The sequence below is a fragment of the Calidris pugnax genome, unplaced genomic scaffold (assembly GCF_001431845.1).
Source record: "Calidris pugnax isolate Ruff unplaced genomic scaffold, ASM143184v1 scaffold70, whole genome shotgun sequence".
Taxonomy (NCBI): Eukaryota; Metazoa; Chordata; class Aves; order Charadriiformes; family Scolopacidae; genus Calidris; species Calidris pugnax.
The window spans coordinates 1,617,186-1,641,458 of NW_015090862.1; the positions used below are offsets into that span (position 1 = coordinate 1,617,186).

At 41.7% G+C, this 24,273-nt stretch overlaps 2 protein-coding genes across 12 annotated transcripts in view; one reads left to right on the forward strand and one right to left on the reverse strand.

Annotated features, from left to right (window-relative positions):
• Positions 1 to 198: 198 nt before the first annotated feature.
• IDH3A (isocitrate dehydrogenase 3 (NAD+) alpha) lies at positions 199 to 15,236 on the reverse strand. Of its 2 annotated transcripts, none has more exons than XM_014944492.1 (11): positions 13,641 to 13,708; positions 10,663 to 10,725; positions 8,803 to 8,886; positions 7,505 to 7,619; positions 6,753 to 6,940; positions 6,365 to 6,498; positions 5,587 to 5,689; positions 5,444 to 5,508; positions 4,411 to 4,495; positions 3,780 to 3,932; positions 199 to 1,841 (listed from the first exon to the last, which is right to left on the reverse strand). In XM_014944492.1, the coding sequence occupies exons 1-11, from the start codon at positions 13,665 to 13,667 to the stop codon at positions 1,758 to 1,760; spliced, it is 1,101 nt and encodes a 366-aa protein (XP_014799978.1). In that variant the 5' UTR covers positions 13,668 to 13,708; the 3' UTR covers positions 199 to 1,757. The 2 variants fall into 2 exon arrangements, with proteins under 2 accessions (XP_014799978.1, XP_014799977.1); XM_014944491.1 differs by lacking the exon at positions 13,641 to 13,708 and adding an exon at positions 15,129 to 15,236 and having other exon boundaries at positions 201 to 1,841.
• The window catches only part of CIB2 (calcium and integrin binding family member 2), a 52,321-nt gene continuing 41,231 nt past the window's right edge, over positions 13,184 to 24,273 (forward strand). For 2 of the 10 annotated variants that reach the window (XM_014944497.1, XM_014944494.1), the window contains exons 1-3: positions 15,368 to 15,496; positions 19,985 to 20,134; positions 20,764 to 20,895. In XM_014944497.1, coding sequence (XP_014799983.1) covers positions 20,821 to 20,895 — 75 coding nt within the window. In that variant the 5' untranslated portion in view covers positions 15,368 to 15,496; positions 19,985 to 20,134; positions 20,764 to 20,820. Of the gene's footprint in view, positions 13,219 to 13,983; positions 14,012 to 15,367; positions 15,497 to 19,984; positions 20,135 to 20,763; positions 20,896 to 22,297; positions 22,709 to 24,273 lie in introns of those variants that run through there. The other 8 variants (XM_014944499.1, XM_014944498.1, XM_014944495.1 and 5 more) reach the window with 7 other exon arrangements.

Genomic DNA, 24,273 nt, shown 5'->3' on the forward strand with positions numbered 1-24,273 from the left:
AAGGCTAACACAAGCAGGCAGGCTACAGCCACTGTTCTTGATCAAAAAAACCCCATGCAGAATAGGATATTGTTTCCATGAAAGTTCCATTACCAGTTTTATGCATCTTACAGATTTAACATTTCCTGCAAGTACCAATAATCAGCTCAACACATCAGACAAGACAGCAGCCTGGGATTATAAAAACAAAACAAGCAGTAGGGCTTTGAAAAGTTTATTTTTCCCCATCTTGTGCGTAACGGTAATTCTGAAGTTCTTTAACAATATTAAGCTCAAGGAAACAAGGAAGCAGCAGCTTGTACAACACTGAAATAAATGTTGCCCTGTTTACCAAAAGCAGAGTGCACGAGGCATAAAGCTCGTTGTCTCTCCTCCAACATGATATTAGACTGTATAAAACAAGCTGGGATGCTTACTTTATAGAGTGACACTAGATGTTGTTGATTTTACTTCTGAAACAACCAACCTCAATGGTCTTAATAGAAAGTAAAGCTGTGGAGTAATATCTATTAATAGAATTAAGCTTTAAGAAGCCTGGTTCTGGCAGTAGGGGTAATCCTGTGCTATAGTCATGGGTTTTAAAATACACATTTTCTTGTAGGGTATACTCATGAAAGCATACCTTAAGACATACAGATCAGAATGACTCATATGATGATCTGTATGCTATGAAAAAGGGAGTGAAGACTTGCTTTTGCACCCATTAAGCTTAGAAAGCAGGAAAAAATAGGCTCAGATCCCCTTGAATAGGGATGAAATGTATTTCTGGAACATAGGCACCAGAGCCAAACCTTTGATCTGTCTTAATCCATTTAGCAGTAGTCCCTTACATTCGGAGTTTCTAGAATAACATTACTAGTCAATACAGTAAGACACACTGAACAGACTATGCATAAAAGTACAACACAAAAAGCATTCTAGCAGAAGTCATGAAATATTTAGTATAAATTTGCCAAGTTGATACTTTCCCCTCAAAATATATGGCAGAAGTAATTTTTACAATTTACTCTCATTAAAATAAAGTGTGTTTCAGAGAGGAAAACTTGTAAGAATTATTTTGGTATATAGATTTGAAAAATAATTTTACTTCACCATTAATTCTCACCCCTTGCTGGTTAATGGTTGTGGACTTTTTTAAAATACATAATAGATTAAATCTCTAGACTTCTCTATTTCTTTATTCATGCCCTTGGAGAGCAAAGCTATATTTTATGAATCACCAGAGTATCTACAGTGGTTTCTTTTCATTGCTTTTAACAGGAAATTGCTATTCTAAGTTATTTTATACCCGTTTCTGTTTATGAAGGTCATCTTGTGCTATTGTTAGGCTGAAAACCTATCTTTTAAATTTCAGCAAGATCAATAAAGTAGGCTTTAACCATTAAGGTGCATTTACATTTCACTAATTCTGTTACTGGTTTATTTGCATAATTTTTCTTGGTGGAAAGTAAAAACCTCCAGTTGAAATGGAAAATGGTAGACAGTTACAGTGGCAATAAAAGAATTCACTTACATAAAAATGTTCACCAGATAGAAAAAAAAATAAATAAGACAAAGCACTTGGAAAAGTCCACTGAAAGCAGGCACGAGCATCATTTGTAGCCATTTGGACTAAATTTATTAATTGAGAGGCCCTAACTAAAAAGTTTGCTCTCTTAAGAGACAAGCAAACTATATGCATATGAATATCAGGTTACATATAATGTACTTTGTGTGGTGTGTCCTTTCGGAGTAGTTACAAGTAGTATGAGAAAAGTCTAGTCTTTGTCCCGTACTCTGCGGCAGATCTCCTCTGTGAATTCCGAACACTTGGCGTTACCTCCCAAGTCTTTTGTCAAGACCTGAAAGAAAGAAAAAATAATATTACCAAAATGTTTTATGGGGCTAGTCTTGTCTTTGAGCAGTTCTATATGCTTTGCATGGATATTAAGTAGGGGTGAGAAGGAATACATCAAATATAGGTTTTTCTGCGTCCTGTATAGCCTTCATCTGAAGTAGGCAGAGAAGACTTGAGTGTGAACATCAGGCATTACGTTACCTGATTTCAACATGATTTGATCTTGACTATAGGAAGAAAGTGTGTTTGGTCAAAGCTCTTGTCCCTTGTCCACATAAATACTTAACAATTAATTACATTGTTAAGTTTTCAATAATAAATTTGTCCTTTGGAAGTAAAATTCATATATGAAGGCTCAGCTGAAAGGCAGCTCATTAAGAGTCATTCCATAAGGTTTTGGGATTTGGGTTGGTTTTGTTTGGTTTTGGTTTTTTGTTGTTTTGTTGTTTGTTTTTTTTTAAAGAAACCCACACAGTAAAAAGCACACATAGCTCTTAATGCTGCATGTTAACAGTTCTTTTAAGTTTGCTTAGTTTAGTTAAGAGAGGGAAAAATGCAGAGTTAAAGAAACTTTTTCATCAAGTACAAGTCCTGTCTGGCAGCATGAAGACAGTAAATTTAAAAAATTGGGCAAGATTGCTTGGCCAATCTAGCTAAATTAAAGCAGTCTAGGAGATAATTTAAAATCATTAGTTTTCCCCTTACATGACACACACACACAGATCTTAATTAAATGGCTGGGGGAAAGGGAGAAATAGCAAGCAAGGAGAGGCAATAAAGGTTACTATTTTAGGATCTTGTCATTTTAACTGCATTACACTATTTTCAATTGAAAAATACTCTCTCCAGTATGAGATTATAATCGTAACATTGTAAGTAAGGAGTAAACAAGTAGCCATGTCACAAAGCTTGCACTATGTTATCTTCCATAGAATTACTGACCTGCAGATGGAGGATTTCATTTCCAGAGCAGTAAATGGGAACTTTACAGGAGCACCTCTTTATTCACTTGTAAGTTTAGATTTTATTTTTTTTAACTGGCTCCTACACACAGTAAGATAGTTGCAAACAGACCACTTATGAAATGATGACAACTTATTATTTAAGTATGCTTGTTACTTTTAATTACAAAGCAGCTTCTTATGCTCCTGCCTAAGATAATTGAACCAGCATGGCTAACTGCTAATCCTCATTAACTGTGATCTTAAGGATTTTTCCAGCTAGGTTTTGAAAAGGTGGACATCAAAGTAGATGAGTGAACTGATAGCATTAAGAGCACAAATTCAAGTCAGGTCTCAGAGCATAAGCCCCCCTATTTGAGTCTTGAATCAGGAGATGCTCATTGGCAAAGAGAAATCACTTACAATCTTAACTGAAAATGTAAATACTAGATGAAAACTGTTCTTTTGTAGTCCAAAAAAGGAATGAAAGCAGTTATAAGGTAAAAAAAGAATGATTGACCTAAAAAACCAGGAGCAGAAGTATTACTGTCAGCACTGAAATGCTTTACACAAAGTAGATAATTAAGCCTGTGAAAGGCAAATGAGTATCCTTCACTTCAGGATCCAGATTTAAATATATATGCTTTGTATGCATTATAAACTTCACAGGTGAAACACAACTAGTTACTTAAGCCTCTAATCCCCTTAATGAAAAACAGACATCCTATTCTAGCTTTTAGAGTTCACAAAGCTGTGGAAATGTAAGATGAGCACTACTGAGACACAAGGAATGCTGCAGCCTGTCCTTATTACTGAGCTGGACAGATTTAATACCACCAAAGATAATAAATTTACTATCAGAGAAGGATAGCAGCACTACTCTTGCATCAGGCTAGCACAGCAGGTTGTCCACTGTTCTGGTGTTAATGTTCTAAGTTAATTTTTGCTGTGATAGAATATGATTTTAATTCACTACGTTTATTCACACATTCTCATATTACCTTTCCATCTTTAATTGTATCAAAGCAAGCTGTCTCAATTTTTGTGGCGTGTTGGTGTAGTCCCATGTGACGCAGCATCATTACAGCACTCAGAAGAAGGGCAGTTGGATTTGCCATGTCTTTTCCTGCAATGTCTGGTGCTGTTCCATGAACCTAGAAATAAAAGCAAACCTATCTGTTAGGATATAAATATACAGATTAAAACATCATGGGCAACCCAAGTGTAGGGAAGCAACCTCAAACATAGTCCTTGTACACAAGCATGTTAAAATAGGACTTACTTCACTGTGATACAGTTAGTGGAAAGACCAGAACAATTCATTTCAAAGACATGAGAAAGGGGGAACTAGGTCACCTAATACTTCCCAATTGTGCCCTCAATTTCTGTTTCACAGAGCGTATTTATCTTACAAAAAAGAGGGAAAACAAAGCATCAGTAAAAGGACATGCAAAAAGCTGTGTAATACGTACTTAAAACTACTCTCTCTGGGTAAAATTTCAGCATCTTCACGGTAAAACATAGTTTTACAGAGAACTTAGTTGAATGACAGCCACATTGTATGTCACATTTTAGATTCTCAAATTGCAACAAAGCAGTTATTACTACTATACCTTGCATAAGAATACTTACAGATTCAAAAATTGCAACTCCATTAGCACCAATATTTCCACTTGGGGTTACTCCAAGGCCCCCAATCAATCCAGCACACAAGTCACTGAAAAAAAAACCCAAGCAGAAAAAAACACACTTTTCCATATACAATTACCTCTCTGCAACGTATTTAAATATTTTTGTTTCTCATTTTATTGCAACAGTAACTTCTTTTATATACCCACACAGTCTGAATAATATTGGGTAAAGAATAGATGCTGTTAGTTGTACTCCATTGGAACATTTGAAAATTTGTAGAACTATGAGCAGGAGACAATTTAATAAAGTAAAATTAAAAGGAAATTCCAAATACTAGAATTTCAATTACTAGAATGTCGATTATTACGACATAGGCACAACAAAAGGTACTCAAAGCACAGGATACCTGTAGAAGTCTCAAAAATGAGCAAAAAATGGAACATACAGTTCCCTGTAACTATCACAGAATCATAGAATGGTTTGGGTTGGAAGGGGTCTTAAAGATCATTCAGTTCCACCTCCCCTGCCGTGGGCAGGGACACCTCCCACTAGACCAGGTTGCTCAAAGCCCCTTGAATATGTCCAGGAATGGGGCAACCACAATGTTTCTGAGCAGCCTGTTCCAGTAAAGAATTTATTCATAATACCTAATCTAGATCTCTTTCAGTTTAAAACTTCATCTAGAAGTCAATATCTAACTGTTATTACAATTTAAGCCATTAAATTCTTCACACATTTGGAGAAATTTCTCTTCTGCCCCATCTGAACAATACAACAAGACAACAAGTCTCCAAAAGCATAATTTTTTTTTAAATAAGCAGCACATTCTCATCATATAGCCCTTCCTAGCAATATATTAATAATTGAAGTGTAATAATAATACGATCCTTTCTTCCCATTTACAGTCCAATTTATAAAGTTTTAAACTCTGGGTGCATAAAAATCACCAGCCAACTGGTTAGCCTGTGACAGGCATAACTGTCTGGAAAGTTGCAATATTTTACATGTTGGGTTTAAATTGAAATCTCCATACCTGAGGATGTCACCATACAAGTTTGGCATAACGAGCACATCAAATTGTGATGGATCCTGAACCATCTGGAAGGAAGTATACTTTCAGTAAGGTTAAGAATTTAAACTAAAAAATAACCACAATTAAAACATATAAATACTCACATTCAGACACACAGTATCCAGATACATTTCATTAAATTTGATATCTTTACAGTTTTCTGCTGCCTCCCTGCATTTTCTCAAGAAAAGCCCATCGGACATTCTCCTGCAATTAAATAAGTAAGAGAATACTGCAGTTATGTAAGTAAGCAATACTGATGATAAGGAGAACTGCATGCAACTGAGGATTACCTAAAAATGTTGGAGTGTAGAAACGTAATTTGTGACTAATTATCATGTGAAATATGTTAATGTTAAATATAAATAATATTTAAAATAGATTACATTTACAATTCCTCCCAAAAGATTTTTGTATCGGTAGCTTAACAGGCATAAATTAATTCTCAGAATGACTTAGATTCATTTGCTAAATGCTGATTGAGCTTGTAAAGGTGGTGTCAACATAATGTCACACGTGTTATGACTCAGTTCAGTACAAAGTGGCTTGGAAACTGTAGAAGACACTAGCCATTGTCATCCTCAGTTTTTACATTAATTTTCCTAGTTTAAGACTATTTTTAAAAATAAGAGCTTTGCAAGGAAAGTCACAAGACTACTGCAAACTTACTAATGAAAACATTAGTTTGTAATTATTACAGCCCTATCAATACTGGGTCAATATTGCCCATTTTACTTAGGAGGCATTTACCTTACTTATTGCCCATTTTACTTACTCCCACTAGCATCAACAGGAGTTATACATTTGAGGAAGATTAAAAAAGTTATTTATTATTAAATGCATATTAATATTTGTTGTTCTCAAACAAAACTGTCAACATACATAATGTTTGCCTTGTGCACAGCAGTAACGTGGCTTCTCTGATTATTTCTGGCGTACTCAAAAGCAAATTCTGCGATGCGCTTGCTCGCTTCTTCTGTGATCAGCTTGATACTTTGCACCACACCTTCAACAATCTGAAAGACAGTAGTTGCATTGAGAGTAGAAGTGTAAGCTCACTTTTCAAGTCACTAGTATGAATGTTTGGAACAAAGTAGTAGAACTGCGAGGCAGTCTTGACAGTGCATTTCACAATAAGATAACTTTTTTTGGGGTAGCAAACTTAAAAACCACCACCCAATCTCTTAGTGAAGGCCACCGAGATGGGCAAATGTTGTCATTCATGAAACACAGAAAACCCGTCAGAAACACAGCCCTTCCAGCAACATACCACGTGCTCAATTCCACTGTATTCGCCCTCTGTGTTCTCTCGAATCGTGACGATGTTCACGTCTGTGTATGGGGTTTTGTACCCCTCAATTGAGACACAGGGACGTACATTTGCATAAAGGTCAAAGGTTTTACGCAGCAGCAGATTCATTGACGGGTGCCCTGCAGCAATTGGGGTCTTCAAAGGCCCTGAAGAAAAAAAGAAAAAAATACCAGGATGAATGAGAAGATAAACCCCTCCACGGGTTTTAGAGCTGAAACTCTAGGTACAGCAGTACCCTTACAGAGCATCTCCAAAGTCCTGTTTAACCCTTACGCTGAAATGCCACAGGAATTCTCTGTGTACTCAAGAATACTACACAGTGATATTAATCAGCTGTTTAAAGGCCAAATTGCAACCCTGAAATGGAATAGGAGTTTTCACAAAAGGTTTTCACCGAAAACATAAAAAGATACTATTCATTGGGAATATAGTTATCACATCCTATTGTGTATCAGCTGCATTAGAACCACATCCTGCAGAGTCCAAAGGTTGGTATGTAGTAATACCTGCCTTTAACCTATTTCCTAGAAGATCTATGAAAGTTAAGGCTTTAAAACGAAGGACTGTTTTAAGATTACAGAAGACTACCTGACAGGCTGTCCCCTATAATTAGCCATTTTATTGTGCTACACATGAGGGACTTTGGCTTCAAATCAGACTCTCAATAAAACCAAGACTATTTAATATCTTTGTATTAACCCCTTAAATACCTTTTAATCCCATTTTGTTTTTATCCATGGATTCTTTGGCATCTGGAGGTATCATCCACTTCCCTCCTGGTCCTTGGATAGCTGTAACATTCCTCTCTTCCCACTGAATAGGAGCCTAAACACATTTACTCTATGTTAATTAAATATCATGACTTTTGCTTCAAGCTTTAACTTCCCTTTCACATAAAGGTACATAAGGAATTTCATCAATGCCTTCCTAAACAATCTCTGGTGAGTGAGCATAACCATGAGATGTCTGAACTCAAAAATAAACAATGTAAAAAAAAAAGTAATTACATAAGTGAAAATTAAATAGTATGAGCAACGAATCATCATGAACTTGAATAGCACAGGATGCCTCCCTAGGCAACATATACACAAAATCATTAGAATTGCAGTATCCATACTCCTTCTTTCAAGCTCTTAGAGCTGTTGAGTTCCTTGTGTGCAAGAGACATGACATTTGAAAGCTGAATTCAATGAGAACTCATCATCCCTCCTGCCTGGAAGACAGTACGTAACATAGATACCTATCTGTTATCTAACTGAAAATCTGCAAACGTTCCACAATGCTTTCTCAATTTGCATTCACCACAGGAATCTTCTAAGTGGAGACAGGCTGCCACCCATTCATTTCATCAGGAGGACCATAAAGGAAAAGATCTAACAGCTCTCATAAGCAAACAGATCCAATCTAAGCATAACTTAGTAACAGCACCAAGGCACTGTAATGTGGAACAATTCAAAAGGCATCTTTCATGAAGAGCTGTATTTCCTTTCAAAGAAACCGGACAAATTCTGGTGATGTTACTCAGACAGGTGGTAAACCAGTTCTTGGATACACATAGTTTTCTTATCACTTAAGCAAATGCATTTGGGAGTGCAGCAGATTAATTGCTATTTGATTTCTAAGAATAAACCAGTCCTCTCACACACACTTTCATCTGTATTGGAGGTCACAATGAATGAAAGAACATCCTCTGTCAGTTGCTCAGTATTGCTACATCAACCAGATGGATTTCACATGATATACTGAGTTTGTATTTCCAAAAATTAAACACAGCATTTGCTCTCAACTGTCTACTCCTCTGCCAGCTAACAGCTTCAAACCCTGCCTTAATATTGCAATCCTGTCTTTTATTAGCTGCAGATTCAGGCTCTTCCTGTTGTCAAGAAGTTTTAATAGCTTAAACATGAATTAAACTTTTGGAAGTTAAAGAGAAAACATTTTAATACACCTAGTTAATACCTGTTGTAGTTAAGCTTACAATGCTTACAGCAAGACCAATATGACTTACTTTAGCAGCGTCAAAGATCTTCATGACAGCAGCAGAAATCTCAGGTCCGATGCCATCTCCTGGGATTAAAGTTACTGTTTGTACCTAGGTAAAGAAATATCAGTAGTACAACAAATGAATGCTTGTTTTCTATGTGGAAAACGTTCTCATGTGTTGTAGGAACAAATAACTACTAGAAAAGAAAATAAAGTTTCAGCTAGCAAATACTGACTATGAAGAAGAGCAGTACTGGACAGCAGCGAGAATGACTAGCCTGCTTTCAAAGGCAGCGTGCAAACATTTTGAGAGAATGGTTTAAAAATCTGCCTACTATCTATTTCTATTTCAAAACACAGAGGTTTAACCTGAAAGGCAAGTTCCTGCTCACGCCTTGAAATGAATATCTCAGCATGCTTTCTTCTTGAAATTTGGAGAGGAGATAAGACTACCTAGTTATGGTTGTGTTATCCATGATAGGTCTCCAGTATTATGAGCATGCTGCATAATACTGACACATGCTAGAAAAGATTCAGTTTATGAAAAGCTACCTTCACCTTAGGAAAAAAAAAAAAAGTTCCATACATATCTAAACTTCTCAAGTGATTTCCTAAAAATCTCAGCCATTTTTAACAATACCAAGTTATTCTCCTTCCATAGTGTTCTCTGTCTTGTTTCTTATATCATCATCAAACAGATGAAATAAATTGCACGGCCCAGGCTCACTGAATAACAGCTCTGCTTTGATAAAAAAAAGAAAAAAATTATGATCACTATTCTAATCTTGCGTGCCCCAACTCTTTTTAAATAAAAATTTCCAACAGTTCTGTAAATGCTCATTATTACCTATCAAAAAAGACAGCTCAGAGCATTATTTACAAAACCCCAATTAGATTCAACTCACAAGAGACGTTTCCATCATTCTCCACACAAATAGTCAGAATATCAATATGTATTGACTGATTTTTTTTTAACTAATTTGAGCCAAAGAAATTCACTCTGCACTAGAGAAGCAGCAGAGCTTTGGATAAAAGAACACTGCTGTTGAGCAAGCACATAACTGATGGAATCCCTCAAAATGAGTTTCGTGCTCTCTTGCGTTGGTGCTTCCCAGCACAGCAGGGCTCCACCTCAGCCAGAGAACGCTTCATCTGGAACTGTAACGTGGCATAAACCAGAGACACCTCACCTTTTTTTTATATTGTATAAGATATGGGTGACCCTTCCCTTTCTTTTCTAGCTGTTCTACAAAACTTATAATTAAAAGCCACATTTCCTCTTTAAAATTAAGTCCTGCCTAAGGGTACCTGCAGTGGTGCTGAGCCCTGCTTCTGCCTGAGCCGTTTTCAAGGCTGCCTCCACTGAAAAAGAAAGGCCCGTGGGCACTTCAAACAGATACACATAAAGAAGGTGAAACATCTACAAGGAAATACACGATCAGTGTCTAAACTAAAAAGAGGGCTTTGAAAAGGCAGAACTTTAAATGCAAGGAATTCTAAAAGCAGCAGTAAAGTAAATCTAGTGCTTAGAGGAAAGCCTGCAAAATGAAGAAAATGAGAAGCTTCTCAATCTTTCTATTTTGCCCAATTTTTACCCATTTCCAGATGAAAGACTGGCTTACGTCCATATTTTGTGAAAAGTCTTCATGCCACTTCCATCTTTTGCTACAGCCTTTTGTATTATCACTTAGGCTTTAATATGCAATTGCCAAAGCCAGTAATTAACCAGTATAAATCTAGCATGCCATTAAGGCGGTATGTTCACTTATTTAGGCCTTACTTTTTGAGAAAGTAAAAATAACAACAGCAATCTTTTAAAAGTAAATTTCTGAACCCTTTTCTTGAGAAACTTCTTAAAAGAAAATAATGGTACTATTATACTCACAGCACTACTAAAACTTCTGGTCACCTGTTTTTGGTTTTTGAAAGCACCTAGCAATCGAGAAACCTGCAAGAATATAAAACAGAAAGATGCTATTTTACTACACAAATAGGATTTGAAAAAGTTAACAGTATTTCAGCAGATCTGCATTTTACAATCGTATGGCTTTAAATTCCCTATCTCGAACTAGAAAAATACCCAACTGAAACAAGAGCACCTCAGGCTTTGCCAAGTTGCTCTCTAACATTCTGTGCAGCATCGCCTCATGTGGGTATTCTTAGCATGAGGTAAAGCCAGGACACCCGGCTTTGAGCGCGCCGTACTCTCCTCTCTTGCCTTGGGGGCCAGGGGAAGTTACTGAGCAATAACTCCAGTCCTTACACAAGGGAAATAAGGTTGCAGTAACTCTAAATAAACAGATGATACACTAAGGATGAAGATTCGTGGAAAGCAAAGTGAAAAACCAAACACTGCCACTGTCGGTTGGGTGGACAGTAGCTTTACACATTTTAGGTGACGTTTCCAAAACTACTTTGCATCACTGTCGCTTCTTCCATTCAAACCGTGGTGAGTTTTATGCTTCCACCTTTTACCTCCATAGGTTTTTTACTGTTGCCTTCTCCGTGCCTGTCAGTTTTTTAAAAGCGTGACTAAAACGCACATTAAAGACAAAATTCACCATAGCAACGAGTCTACACAGCATAGTCAAAGAATTACACTTTCTAACATCTGAATATTCTGCACTGGCATACAGCTTCAAAACTGGGATGATAACTCAGCTTGAGCTCTTGCCTAGCTAGGCACCACGGACAAAATCCCCAATTTTACCAGTATCCATAACTTCTCTGCGGAAAAATCACAGCCTCCTGATCTTGCCCTCCTCTCTAGGATTTGTCATACCTCTGTGACTTAAGTCAGACGACACCTAAGTGTAAACAGACTCAGGGCACTTGAGATCCAGTGTGGCTGCAGCTGGCAGGTGAGGTAGGAACGTATTCAACAACCAGTATTCCTCTCCTGCCCAATTTCTATTTGTCATCTCCCATCTTTACTGACACCCATGCTTAAATGGAGCTGTGCGGCAAAAGGCACAAAGTCTGGTGGCACTACAACTCGAAACAATACAATCCTCCTCTATATTGTAACAAACGCTGCAGGAGAAACAATTTAAGCTAATTTATTTTTAGTTGTAACTCAACATGAGATCTTGAGTCACTGCAACAGGCGAGCAATGTTTGCCCTAGCCAGCCATATATTTGAGGCGGCAGCAGCTGGAGCAATTAAATGAAAAGGTTAATTAGGCTACACAAGTGTAAGCACCCTTCTGGTACGGTGCCTGCCCGTGGAGCCAGGATTCACATTCCGGAGTAGCCCTGGAAAGGGAACGGTCTGTCTTGCTAGATCACTTGAGATCCAGTGCAGCTGCAGCTGGCAGGTGAGGTAGGAACGTATTCAACAACCAGTATTCCTCTCCTGCCCAATTTCTATTTGTCATCTCCCATCTTCACTGACACCCATGCTTAAATGGAGCTGTATGGCAAAAGGGACAAATTCTGGTGGCACTACAACTAGAAACAATACAATCCTCCTCTATATTGTAACAAACGCTGCGGGAGAAACAATTTAAGCTAGAATTTATTTTTAGTTGTAACTCAACATGAGATCTTGAGTCACTGCAACAGGCGAGCAATGTTTGCCCTAGCCAGCCATATATTTGAGGCGGCAGCAGCTGGAGCAATTAAATGAAAAGGTTAATTAGGCTACACAAGTGTAAGCACCCTTTACTGACACCCATGCTTAAATGGAGCTGTGCGGCAAAAGGCACAAAGTCTGGTGGCACTACAACTCGAAACAATACAATCCTCCTCTATATTGTAACAAACGCTGCAGGAGAAACAATTTAAGCTAATTTATTTTTAGTTGTAACTCAACATGAGATCTTGAGTCACTGCAACAGGCGAGCAATGTTTGCCCTAGCCAGCCATATATTTGAGGCGGCAGCAGCTGGAGCAATTAAATGAAAAGGTTAATTAGGCTACACAAGTGTAAGCACCCTTCTGGTACGGTGCCTGCCCGTGGAGCCAGGATTCACATTCCGGAGTAGCCCTGGAAAGGGAACGGTCTGTCTTGCTAGAAATCGTGGGCCTGGCAGGTTATACTTCAGTTCGAGGTGGGTCACACCAGCACAGAATGAATCAGGCCGAGCAAAACCCATCCATTCTGACCTTAAAGCCTCGTGGTTACCTCTTGACATTTCTCCCGTGTTTCGGCAGACAGGAGAAGCGGGGCTTCCCGGGCGGCTCACCCTCCAGCCGGCTGGGATTTACAGCCACCTCACGGACCCCGGGCTAGAGCTGCCGCCGTTTCCCTGACGGCCCCGGGAATAACGGGTCCTTGTCAGACCGGTGCCGGGCAACCCCAGCGGGCAGGCGGCGGTGAAATCCACCGGGCAGAACCCGGCCATTCCTATCTTTTCCCCAGAAGACTCCGTCATCCCGGTACCGCCGGCTGCCGTCAGCGGTGACGTTTGTAGCCGTTACCGCCGGCACTGAGCGCCCGGTGAGCCCCGCCGGGGGAGGGGGGGGCAGCGGTAGGCGCACCCCGGGGCCCAGCCCTGCCCGCGGACGCCGTGACCTCTACGGCGAGGCCTCCGGGCCGGGCCGCGCCCAGAGGGATGGCACAGCACGGCACGGGATGGCGCGGCGTTCCCCGGGCCTCCCCGCGGGCTGGAGTAACGGCCCGCCGCGGTACCCTTCCCGAGGACCGGGTAGGGCTGGGCAGAGAGCCCGCCGCCGCCGGGCCGCCGCTCACCGCCATCCCTACACCCCTCAGCGGTGCTGCCAGGGCCCGGCGGCACCGCGACCTTGAAGGCGGGCGAGGCCGCCTGCGCGGCCAAGGTGAGAGGCGCGCCCCGAGCGGCCGCCGGCCTCCCCGCCCGCCGGCCGGAGGCGCGGGGCAGGAGCGTGTCCCCCCTGGCTTACCGTCGGCATCCACGCGGCCGCAGCCATGATGCCGCAGGCACCGCCACTCGCTCAGGCCCGAGAGCGCCCGCCTCCAGACCGGAACCGGCGCGCGGCGAGCAGCGTGTCCCGCCCACGCAGGCCCCGCCCCCGCGAGCGCCGCTGCGGCAGCGCTGAGGGGAGGGCGGCTGTGGCGGACCCTCCGCCCCCGACCGCCACCGCCACCACCCCGCCGCCGGGGATGCTCCCCTTCTCCCCGCCGCCCCGGCTCTGTGTGGCGGCGAGGGTTCCCCTCCTTCTCCTCGCTGCCCCGGCGGAGCCCGCCCTCCCCTCCTTCCCGCGCCGCGCTGAGGTACCGGCCCGCCCGCCACGGAAACCCGTCGCCCTTACCGGTGCGTGAGGTGCCGGGCTGGGCCCCGGGCGCTGCCGCTCGTTGCCACACGGGCTGCAGCGGTTTTCCGGGCGGCCGCCGGTTTTGAAGCATTCGCTGCTTTTTATTTTTTTAAAAACTCTCAGAGGTTAGAATTGGGCCGTTTGTAGGACAAAACCAGTTGAAGGGTGTTGGGTGGTTGTTGCAGCAGAGGTGAAAACGTGCACTTCCCGTGGTCAAAACCAGAAGAAGTTGAAACGGGGACAATTTAAAATGTGTATTTGCCTTCATTTTTATTTTTTTTCCCTTTTGGTACTTGTCTTTTAAAGCGTGGATGATGCCGTGGCCCAGTGGGGCTGTGCTGTGTGAGCCCCCCGGCTGCAGGGTGTCCCCTCCCCAGCGCAGGAGACAGGCACTCTGTGGTTATGGTAAACGAGAACTGAGACACCGACCTACAGCCCTTTAAAAATGCTTCTTCTCTGTGCTGAAGGGTGTTAAGGTAGATGGGGATGTACTTGAGGGTAAAGCACCAAGCTTAGAGCTAAGGCAGCTGGAGCTCACACCTCTGGGTATAACCGCTTCATCTGAGTTTTTTAAAACAAGGCTTTCCTGCCCGTGAAATGGGGATGGTTTTTCCCCCTTCTGTTTGATCTGCTCAGACAGGCAGTGATGCAGAGACCCTCTCCTACAGTGTGGGAGGCTCTGCTGTCTAAATAACAGTGTTGCCTTGGGTTGCAGTTCTGTTCGGCCCATTTATGCCCGGGGCCCAGCCCTGCCCGCGGACGCCGTGACCTCTACGGCGAGGCCTCCGGGCCGGGCCGCGCCCAGAGGGATGGCACAGCACGGCACGGGATGGCGCGGCGTTCCCCGGGCCTCCCCGCGGGCTGGAGTAACGGCCCGCCGCGGTACCCTTCCCGAGGACCGGGTAGGGCTGGGCAGAGAGCCCGCCGCCGCCGGGCCGCCGCTCACCGCCATCCCTACACCCCTCAGCGGTGCTGCCAGGGCCCGGCGGCACCGCGACCTTGAAGGCGGGCGAGGCCGCCTGCGCGGCCAAGGTGAGAGGCGCGCCCCGAGCGGCCGCCGGCCTCCCCGCCCGCCGGCCGGAGGCGCGGGGCAGGAGCGTGTCCCCCCTGGCTTACCGTCGGCATCCACGCGGCCGCAGCCATGATGCCGCAGGCACCGCCGCTCGCTCAGGCCCGAGAGCGCCCGCCTCCAGACCGGAACCGGCGCGCGGCGAGCAGCGTGTCCCGCCCACGCAGGCCCCGCCCCCGCGAGCGCCGCTGCGGCAGCGCTGAGGGGAGGGCGGCTGTGGCGGACCCTCCGCCCCGACCGCCACCACCCCGCCCCGCCACCGGGGATACTCCCCTTCTCCCCGCCGCCCCGGCTCTGTGTGGCGGTGAGGGTTCCCCTCCTTCTCCTCGCTGCCCCGGCGGAGCCCGCCCTCCCTCCTTCCCGCGCCGCGCTGAGGTACCGGCCCGCCCGCCACGGAAACCCGTCGCCCTTACCGGTGCGTGAGGTGCCGGGCTGGGCCCCGGGCGCTGCCGCTCGTTGCCACACGGGCTGCAGCGGTTTTTCGGGCGGCCGCCGGTTTTGAAGCATTCGCTGCTTTTTATTTTTTTAAAAACTCTCAGAGGTTAGAATTGGGCCGTTTGTAGGACAAAACCAGTTGAAGGGTGTTGGGTGGTTGTTGCAGCAGAGGTGAAAACGTGCACTTCCCGTGGTCAAAACCAGAAGAAGTTGAAACGGGGACAATTTAAAATGTGTATTTGCCTTCATTTTTATTTTTTTTCCCTTTTGGTACTTGTCTTTTAAAGCGTGGATGATGCCGTGGCCCAGTGGGGCTGTGCTGTGTGAGCCCCCCGGCTGCAGGGTGTCCCCTCCCCAGCGCAGGAGACAGGCACTCTGTGGTTATGGTAAACGAGAACTGAGACACCGACCTACAGCCCTTTAAAAATGCTTCTTCTCTGTGCTGAAGGGTGTTAAGGTAGATGGAGAACTGAGACACCGAGCTTAAAAACCCACCTAAAGCCCTTTAAAAAAGGCTTATTCTCTGTGCTGAAGGGTGTTAAGGTAGATGGGGATGTCCTTGAGGGTAAAGCAGCAAGCGTAGAGCTAAGGCAGCTGGAGCTCACACCTCTGGGTATAACCGCTTCATCTGAGTTTTTTAAAACAAGGCTTTCCTGCCCGTGAAATGGGGATGGTTTTTCCCCCTTCTGTTTGATCTGCTCAGACAGGCAGTGATGCAGAGACCCTCTCCTACAGTGTGGGAGGCTCTGCTGTCTAAATAACAGTGTTGCCTTGGGTTGCAGTTCTGTTCGGCCCATTTATGTCAACTCTTTTGCAGTCAATTCCAAAAAATTAGTTATAGGAATAAACAGGACTCTCAGCTTTGATTCAAAATCAAGACCGAATTTGTAAACTCGGTAGTTGTAAAGAGTGATATAATATCGCAGTCTAATAGGTGCTGAAAATTTAAACTCGGAAGACAATTTAAAAAAAACAAAACTACCTTTGGTTTCTTAGTCCTTTTTGGCAATGTAAAGATCTCATCATCATTTGGTGCCAGTTTTTGGTGATGGAGTTATTGAGATACTTGTAGCCTTTCCATTTACTTACTTCTCTCCTGTGTGTGCCAGAAAAGCCAGGAGTAAGACTGTGGTTTGCTCTTCGTCTTGAAAGCGTGAGGAAGTAGAAATCCTTAGAATTGCACAGCATTGGTAGCTTCTATTTTCTGGGTGTCGCTTGCTCTTCCCCCCCATGAAGGACTCTCACAGTTTTTGAAACAGCTTACTGTGTGTACTTTTTATTTTATTTTTGATAAGGCTTTGAATTGAAAATAATCGCTCAGATGTTATCTGTAATGGCAAGTGTGCAGAATTCTCATGATAACTGATTTTTTACTGGTAACTACTGCTGGTTTTTCATTTTAGTCTTTTAAATCTAAATTAGCCCTGCAGATATTTAAAAATTACTGTAAAGTAATTTTTTTTTGGTTCTAAGCTTGGGCATACTTTGCACATATTGGCTCTTTTGTTGTGCCATCTTTACTTTCCTCAGCTTACATGTCCTATTCACTGCTTTTTTTCCCTCCCCTTTTGTAAATTGAGGCTAGCTCCCACCTGAGGTTGACCCATGATGTTTCTAGGACATACCAGCTGAATTTTAAGTGTTTTTACTGTACTGCTTCCATTGTAAAGTATATATCTGTTCTACTCCTTTCTTTATATTTGTTGTTTCTTTCACCATGATGCTTACCTATGGATTCCGTAAATATTAAGTTGATCATGTGCTGATCAGTGTATTCACGTTGTTTGCTTGTGTTTTCTGACTGTCTCTGCAAGTACTTTGTGGGTTTACACTCTGATAGAAATTGAGGGGAGGGGAGAAATTGGCGAGAAATTCTTTTTTACATATTTTTTCAACAGCTATTTGAACAGGTTTCTCTTATAGGTGCTACTGTAATAATACTACAATAATAAGCCATTAACAGTGGCTGTTTTGGATCTGTTCTGAGAAGGGCTAAACAACATGGTAATAAAATCATCAGTAGTTATTTTGCCTAGAAGAAAGATGCCTATATAGAACTAGAACTAGCAGTAATCTCTGTATTGAGACTTACTGTGAGGAAATTAATGATATTAAATGTAATTTTCGTAAGAAACCATTAGTTTTCTTATTATTATTTTATCCCTGAGGCAAAGCATTGTCTTGTGTAAAGCACCTTTAAAAAAACATGTCATTTTTACTTGATTTATTATGGATAAATTAGGCTTAATGAAATGCAGTCGGAAGCCTCTGTCTTCCAAGATAGTGTATTTTATTAAAATACATAGATAAGATCATAAACCCAACAAATTTGGCACAAGGTTTTCCTTTCTGTTTGTTTTCTTTAGCATTAAAAGCTCTCTACAGAAATTTCTCAGTCATTGTAATAAGAGCACTTAGCCAGTTAGTCAACATCTTGCATGGGTTTGAGGGCTGTGAGTTTTGCATCTTTCTCAAGTTGTGTTTGTTCACCCATCAAACAGGGCTCAGTCCCATGACTCACCCTCTTACAGGCTAGCACTTCCACACAAATTCAGTGGGGTCTAACCATCCGGTCGGTTGTGTGTTGGAAAAGCTACTTTTCATTCTACCATCGTTTTCACTTATTTTAGAAAGGATTTGTATTTTGTAACTGTGTATTTACAGCTCATTTTTTATTTATAGTTTGCAGTAACTATTAAATAAGGGGCAAGTTGCCACAGTGAAGCATATTACGATGGTAATGTTTTGTAGGGATTTTAATTTTAAGGGATTCACAAGCATTTTAACTGTTCGATCTCCATAGAACCGGTTGCAGGTGAACATTATTATTCCTCATTTACCTCTGAGCAAAGAGAATTGTGAATAGTGTTCAAAGTAAATAAAACAAGCCCCAAAGACTTGGGGTGAATTTCAGTAGCATCAGTGGAGGATAGAACTTTTCCCTTGTAATTGTTGGGAGTAGTGATCGTTGTTACTTACGCTTGAGTAGAAGGACTTAGAACACTAAGTTTCCATGCAACTTGGTGCAGAAAAACTAGCAACAGAATAAATGTAAAGGCAGCCCTTTAGGACCAAAACTTCTTTTTGCTAATAGGGTAACTGCATCTTGATGAAGAGCTAACTTGTGTGAGAGGGAAATTGTTGGAGTATTTGGTGTAATGGGTGTGAAATCTTGCAGGTTCTTTTTTCCCCAATTAATAGGATAACTTCTGATTATGTCTGTATATGAAAACTCAGAGTTGTAGCAAACCAACTTGAGCAGTGAAGACAGTAGATATGTAACTTGATTGTAACAACTCCGTGTGGATCCTCTTGTTAACATGTAACGTGGTCTCCGTTCAGAGTATCGTGATCTTCCTTTTGAGGAATAAGAGCTTTCATACTTAAACCACAGTCAGATTCTCACTGCATAATTTACAGAGGCAGTTTAAGGTAGTACGGCCTCTCTTGTTGGAGGTTATTAAACTTTACACCTCTACTAATAAGCCAGAGCAAAGTTGCCTGATGTAGCAGCCATGGCTAGCTGGAGATGGGCTGAGGGCCACCAGGAGTGATGATTTGTCCCTGAGGTCTGGCTGTGGAAGCGCGTCCCTGCTGCTACGCTCAGATTGCAGCCTTAGCTGGGTGTTAAGCTGTTGCAGCTGACAGTCGTCTTGCTATAAGATATTAAATCTGGTGTACATGCTGCATAGTGTATTTTCTGCTCCATGAATTAAACTTTTAAAGCAGGTGAACTGGCTACTTAACCATGTTCTCTGATATAATGGCCAGTATAATGGCAAGACTGTTATATATATATATAGCTGTAGTACTAAGTAAAATTTATTGGCAACTGATTGCAAGATGTTTGCTACATGTTGCTAAATAGCTTAAAATCACTTCCTTTGGCAAACAGTTTAGAGAAATTAAAATACAGTGAAGCATGATGAAAGGCTTGTGCTGATAATTCTAAGGTCAGATCTTGCTGTGTACATAGAAAAGTATTGATTTGTTGCAGAAACTTATGCTGGGAGTAAATATTGCTTAATACTTAACTGGCAAATTAAACTAATCTGTGATAAATACAAACAGAAGAAGTGGAAAAGAGCAAACTGGAAAATTATGTGATCTTTGATACACACGAACAAATAGGAAGAGGGGAAAAGAGTTTGCGTGTTATACCATCTTTCAATTTTACCCAGTTAGTACAACAAGATAATGACGTAGTGAAATATAGGTACCACTCTAGCACGCTTGAGAAGAGCTAGTTAGTATAGTGGAACCCTGAACATTCAGTGTTTGAACAGTCTTTTTAGAAATCTGTGCATTTTAGTTTTATTTACTAATCAAAAATACTCTTCAGAGTATGGAAAGAAGAATTGAAGAAACAGTTTATTGTCTGTCCATATACTCAGCAGGTGCTGTTCCCTTGATAAGCTGAGTCTTTCTTTTAAAGCAATCAATTTTTAACATACTACTTTTCCTGCAGAATTTCTCTACATCAGCGTGAACCCAAAGCTTTTCTAATAGGCAAGAGAAAAGTGGAGGGGGCAGAGTGGAAAGCCAGGCCTGAAAGCATAAACAGGAACGTGTCTGTGAACCTCAGGAACTCAACCTCTCGTCGGCTTTGTAACCACAAGTAAGTCTTATCTGGTTGGTGCTTTTGTTTTAGACCTCCTGCTTTCTATTATCATTTTGATTCAAAGGTAGAAACTAGCTGATATGTGTGTGTCATCTCAGATGCAGCGGGACCAGATACCCGGGAATATAAAAGCAGGTGAAAAATGAAGAAATGAGATATCAGTCTTTTTGCTGTAAGATTACTATTAACTATACAGAATCATAAGACTAAAAGACGTGGAGCCCAATCCCCCCCTGGTGTTAATTCACTTCTGTATAATGACATTAAAGATAATTTGGCCGTTTATCTTTAATCTGATTTGCATAAACAGGCAGCAGGCATTAAGTGGCTGTGAAAGGAGTGCTATTTCATGCAAATCACTTGGCTGTGTGTTGGTCTGCTCTGAGTGAGAAGAGCTGCTGGCTCTTGCATTTCGGTAGCGCTGCATCATAACTCGAAACGTGCTTAATTATATGCATAACCACTAAAGCCAGTGATGAAGGTCCTTCAGAGTTGAGTATGTATAAAACCTTTCAGAACTGTGAAAATTCTTAATCCCAAGGGCCTCTTACAGATTGTTGTTTTCTGATTCAAAAAAGTGTGTTAAAAGAGTACTTTTAATAAGTAGAAAAACCTGTCTTTTGCAGGTTTGGAGTTGTTTTCTTCTTTACATTCTGACTTGCTTGTGGAGAATCTTCTTGCACATGACAAGAATCCAATGCCACTGTGCCCTGGGGAAAAAAGAAAAACCCACAGCACTAGCAGGTAGAAAAATAGAGGTCAGTTCGGTCGTATAGCAAACAGTCAATTCAGCTGTCTGATACTCAAATAGATCCTTGCTGTGCTCTTGATTGGATGATAGGGCAGCCAGAGTTTGTATTCTTACTATTGTAGCTTCTTTCTTCTTATTCTGAAACTGTGCTGCAATATGTTCTCTTGGTAGAATCCATTCCTTTCACTGTTAAAATTCTGATGTTTGCCGTGTTGAATGCATTCTAATCTCAAGCCATTTATTTGGTATATATGGTAATAGCTTGTGGTTTTGCAGCACAGGGCAGTGCTGGTTTGCAGTTCATCAAATCTGCATTTCTAAACATTAGAATCTAAATAAACTGTCTTTCAGAACAGTCTGTGGTTCAGCACTTCATAGAATGTTTTTACTACATATTCAACACCAATGCTGTTACCAGGTCAGGACCATTAGAAGCTGTAGGAAAAAGATGATGATAATTCTCCAGGTGTTTTCATTAAACATGCTAACTTGCTGAGGAAACAATGACTATTGGCAGAGCTGTAGATAAAGAAGGTAGGGTTTTTTTTTTAATATTTACAAACCCTTTCCCATTCTGTGTGCACAAACGGGAAGTGAACAATCTAAAGAAACTTTTACTCTTTACAGGTCTTTCCTCCCTTTTCCCATCCTTTCTCACTCATCCTTCCTGCTGTTGTTATAAGAGCTTAACCTTTTGCAGATGTTAGATAATATAATTTTGTTTTAGTTTATTTTTCTTTGTCTGCCTGCTTCTCTTATTGAATTGTTCTTTTATTTGTTTTATTTTTAAAATTTTCACAGGAATAGGGTTGTATTACTTTAAAATACACTGTGAGCCCTCTAGTGGTACTTTCTCCCTTTGCTTTAGGCTGTGGTAACATTTTTTTTCTTTCCAGCTGTGCTTACTTGAGCTGAAGGAGTCAGATTAACGTCTGATTAAATTACTTTAATCGGATTACTTTTTTATTTATTTTATTTAATGTGAGAAGGAATACTTCCGCTCAGTGGTGTACCTGGGAGTTTGACACCTCTGGTAGTGAGTTCACACCCTTGCTGGCCAGGGCTGGTTATAGCCACAGTGTAGACATAAGCAGTTACTGGGGAGCCCCTGCAGCCCCTGGTGATGTTGTGGGGATGCTCTGCACGCTTTGAGCCTCCATCCAGCTGTGTCTGACATTGGCAGCGTGCTATGGGTCAGAGCCCAGCACTGACTAGGATGTCCTTTTATCTGTGGGAAAACCATCTGCAGAAACGTTTGCTAATCCATTTTCCTAGTACCTAGATTTGCTCTGTGTGTGTGTGTGTGTGTGTGTGTGCAATACGACTGCGCTACCCAGCGCCATCGGGTGACGCAGAGCTGCTCTAAACCATGAAGGTGCCGAGCCCTGAAGTCGCAGAGTGAGCGAGGCACCGAGGCAATAGAGAGCTGGTTTCTTCTAGCACTGGCTGCTGGGGCTTTTATGTTGTAAAAGCTCTGCATGCCTCTTAGAAAAACATCTGGAAAAGGGGGAGAATGGCATCACTGTTTCTGGGCGACACCTGCCTGTGATTTTAACGCTTTCCTTCCCGGCACGCTCAAGTCAAGCAAAGATTTCCCAGTACTGCGTCCTTCCTCATTGGACAGGTACAGTCAGAGCCAGTTCAATGCAGGCTTTGGGATTTTTTCAGCACGCTCACGAATTATATGTGCTCTAAATGCCTACAATACGGAGGAATCCAGCTACTTCTAATGGGATGCATTTGCATAGAGGAAGAATTCCTCATTTAAGATGGGTAATAAGCAAACGATATTTACTGATGAACAGCTAGATGCCTACCAGGTAAGATATCTTAGTTTGCATGAGGGGAAGGAGAGGCATAATGTTAATATGTTTTGGGGGGTGTGCGTGTTGTTGTTTTGGGTTGTTTTTTTTCCAAATATAAACTAAAACTTCATTTGTAGCCTGCATCATACATTCTACTGTTCCTTCCCAGCAATTGTAATACTATTTTAAGGATGGGATGCTGAACATACTCAGTTTAATTCCCTTTTCTGTATACAAGGGAAGGAGTCGAATCCTCAGTGTCTGGACTAGGAAGTAAGATAAGACTGTGATTAGCTTGACAATGGGAGTTCTTAGTAGAATCTTCCTATTGAGTGTTCTGTAAAGAAAGTGTAGCAATAACCTCTTTTTCTCTCCCAGATGCATTTGTTGTCGATAGAGGGGAGAAGGGAAAAAATACAGAAAGGTCTTTCCTAATTTCTCTTCTGCTAAGGATAAGGCATAGAAATATGCCTCATGTAGTTCCAGAATAGGTATTCTTATGTTTGCACCCACTCCTGGATGGCAGTTTCTTACCTTAACAGAAGAAGTGTGTATTCTGTGTCCAGAGATAGTTTATTGGTACTTCTTTATTTACTCCCCATTGCATCAACTGAATTTTTAATAGGGTAAAAAAAAAAAATTTCTCAGTTTTCACTCATGTTTCAGCACACTGCGAATCTTACTGAAATTAAAGAAGCTCCATTTTCATTTATAGAATCATAGAATTATTTAGGTTCTGCACAGTGGGCATCTTGAACAAGTTTCTGAAAATACAGTGAGACAGTATATCCCATAGAAGTGTGCTGAAGGAGGAGGCAGCTGACTACTTATTACGAGATGCAGGTAGGGCTGGCTGCATTGCTCTCTTCTCTTATATGAAGCAATAAGCATAGATTTAACAGTGCAGGAAATCAGCATTTAGCTTGTCTCAGGATAACCAAGGAACAGATCTAGTGCACACAAAAGCAAATAACTTTCTTTTTACCTTCAGGATCTTTGGCTCAAGTTCTTGAAGTAGAAACCATTATTTTAAATTCTAATTTTCTTTGGAGTTACTGCGAACATGGACTTTTCATGGTGTAGATATTTAGCCACAGAGAGTCAGGCTAGGTATATATGCTAAAATGCTTTAAAATTTTATCCTGTGCTGAAAATAGGGTGTAAATTAAATGATGTTATTAAATTTCTAACCTTCTTGTTGTTGTAGACTTCATGATCGTAAAGGTCTTTTCCAACTTAAACAATTCTATGACTCTATAAATGTGAAAATGGAGCTTCTTTAATTTCCACTTTTGTCACACATCTGACCCTCACCAGCCGTCTGTCACTGTAGTACATTAGTCTAATGAGTAAGACTGAGTAGTCTGAGATCCAAAAAGGCTTTTTTACATCCCTGCTGAAAGGGAAAGAGGGAAATCAAGGATCTGCAAAACAGCAATGTCTGTCTTCCTGCTAACAATAAAAGTGAACACAGAACAGAGCCCAACTGCAGTGAAACAAAACAAAATCCAAATGTAATTAATGTTATCTTCTTGACATAAACTGGCAAATGCAAGAGCTGAAATGTCATCCCTAATTCA

What these genes read in the sequence shown, in the direction of transcription:
- IDH3A (XM_014944492.1), bottom strand. Translation starts at nt 13,667, where the DNA reads ATGGCTGCGGCCGCGTGGATGCCGACG. An exon ending in AGATCTTTGACGCTGCTAAA is followed by an intron (nt 7,620 to 8,802) that starts GTAAGTCATATT and finishes AAATGTGTTTAG; the next exon opens with GCTCCTATTCAGTGGGAAGA. An exon ending in AAACAAAATGGGATTAAAAG is followed by an intron (nt 6,941 to 7,504) that starts GTATTTAAGGGG and finishes TTTTTTCTTCAG; the next exon opens with GGCCTTTGAAGACCCCAATT.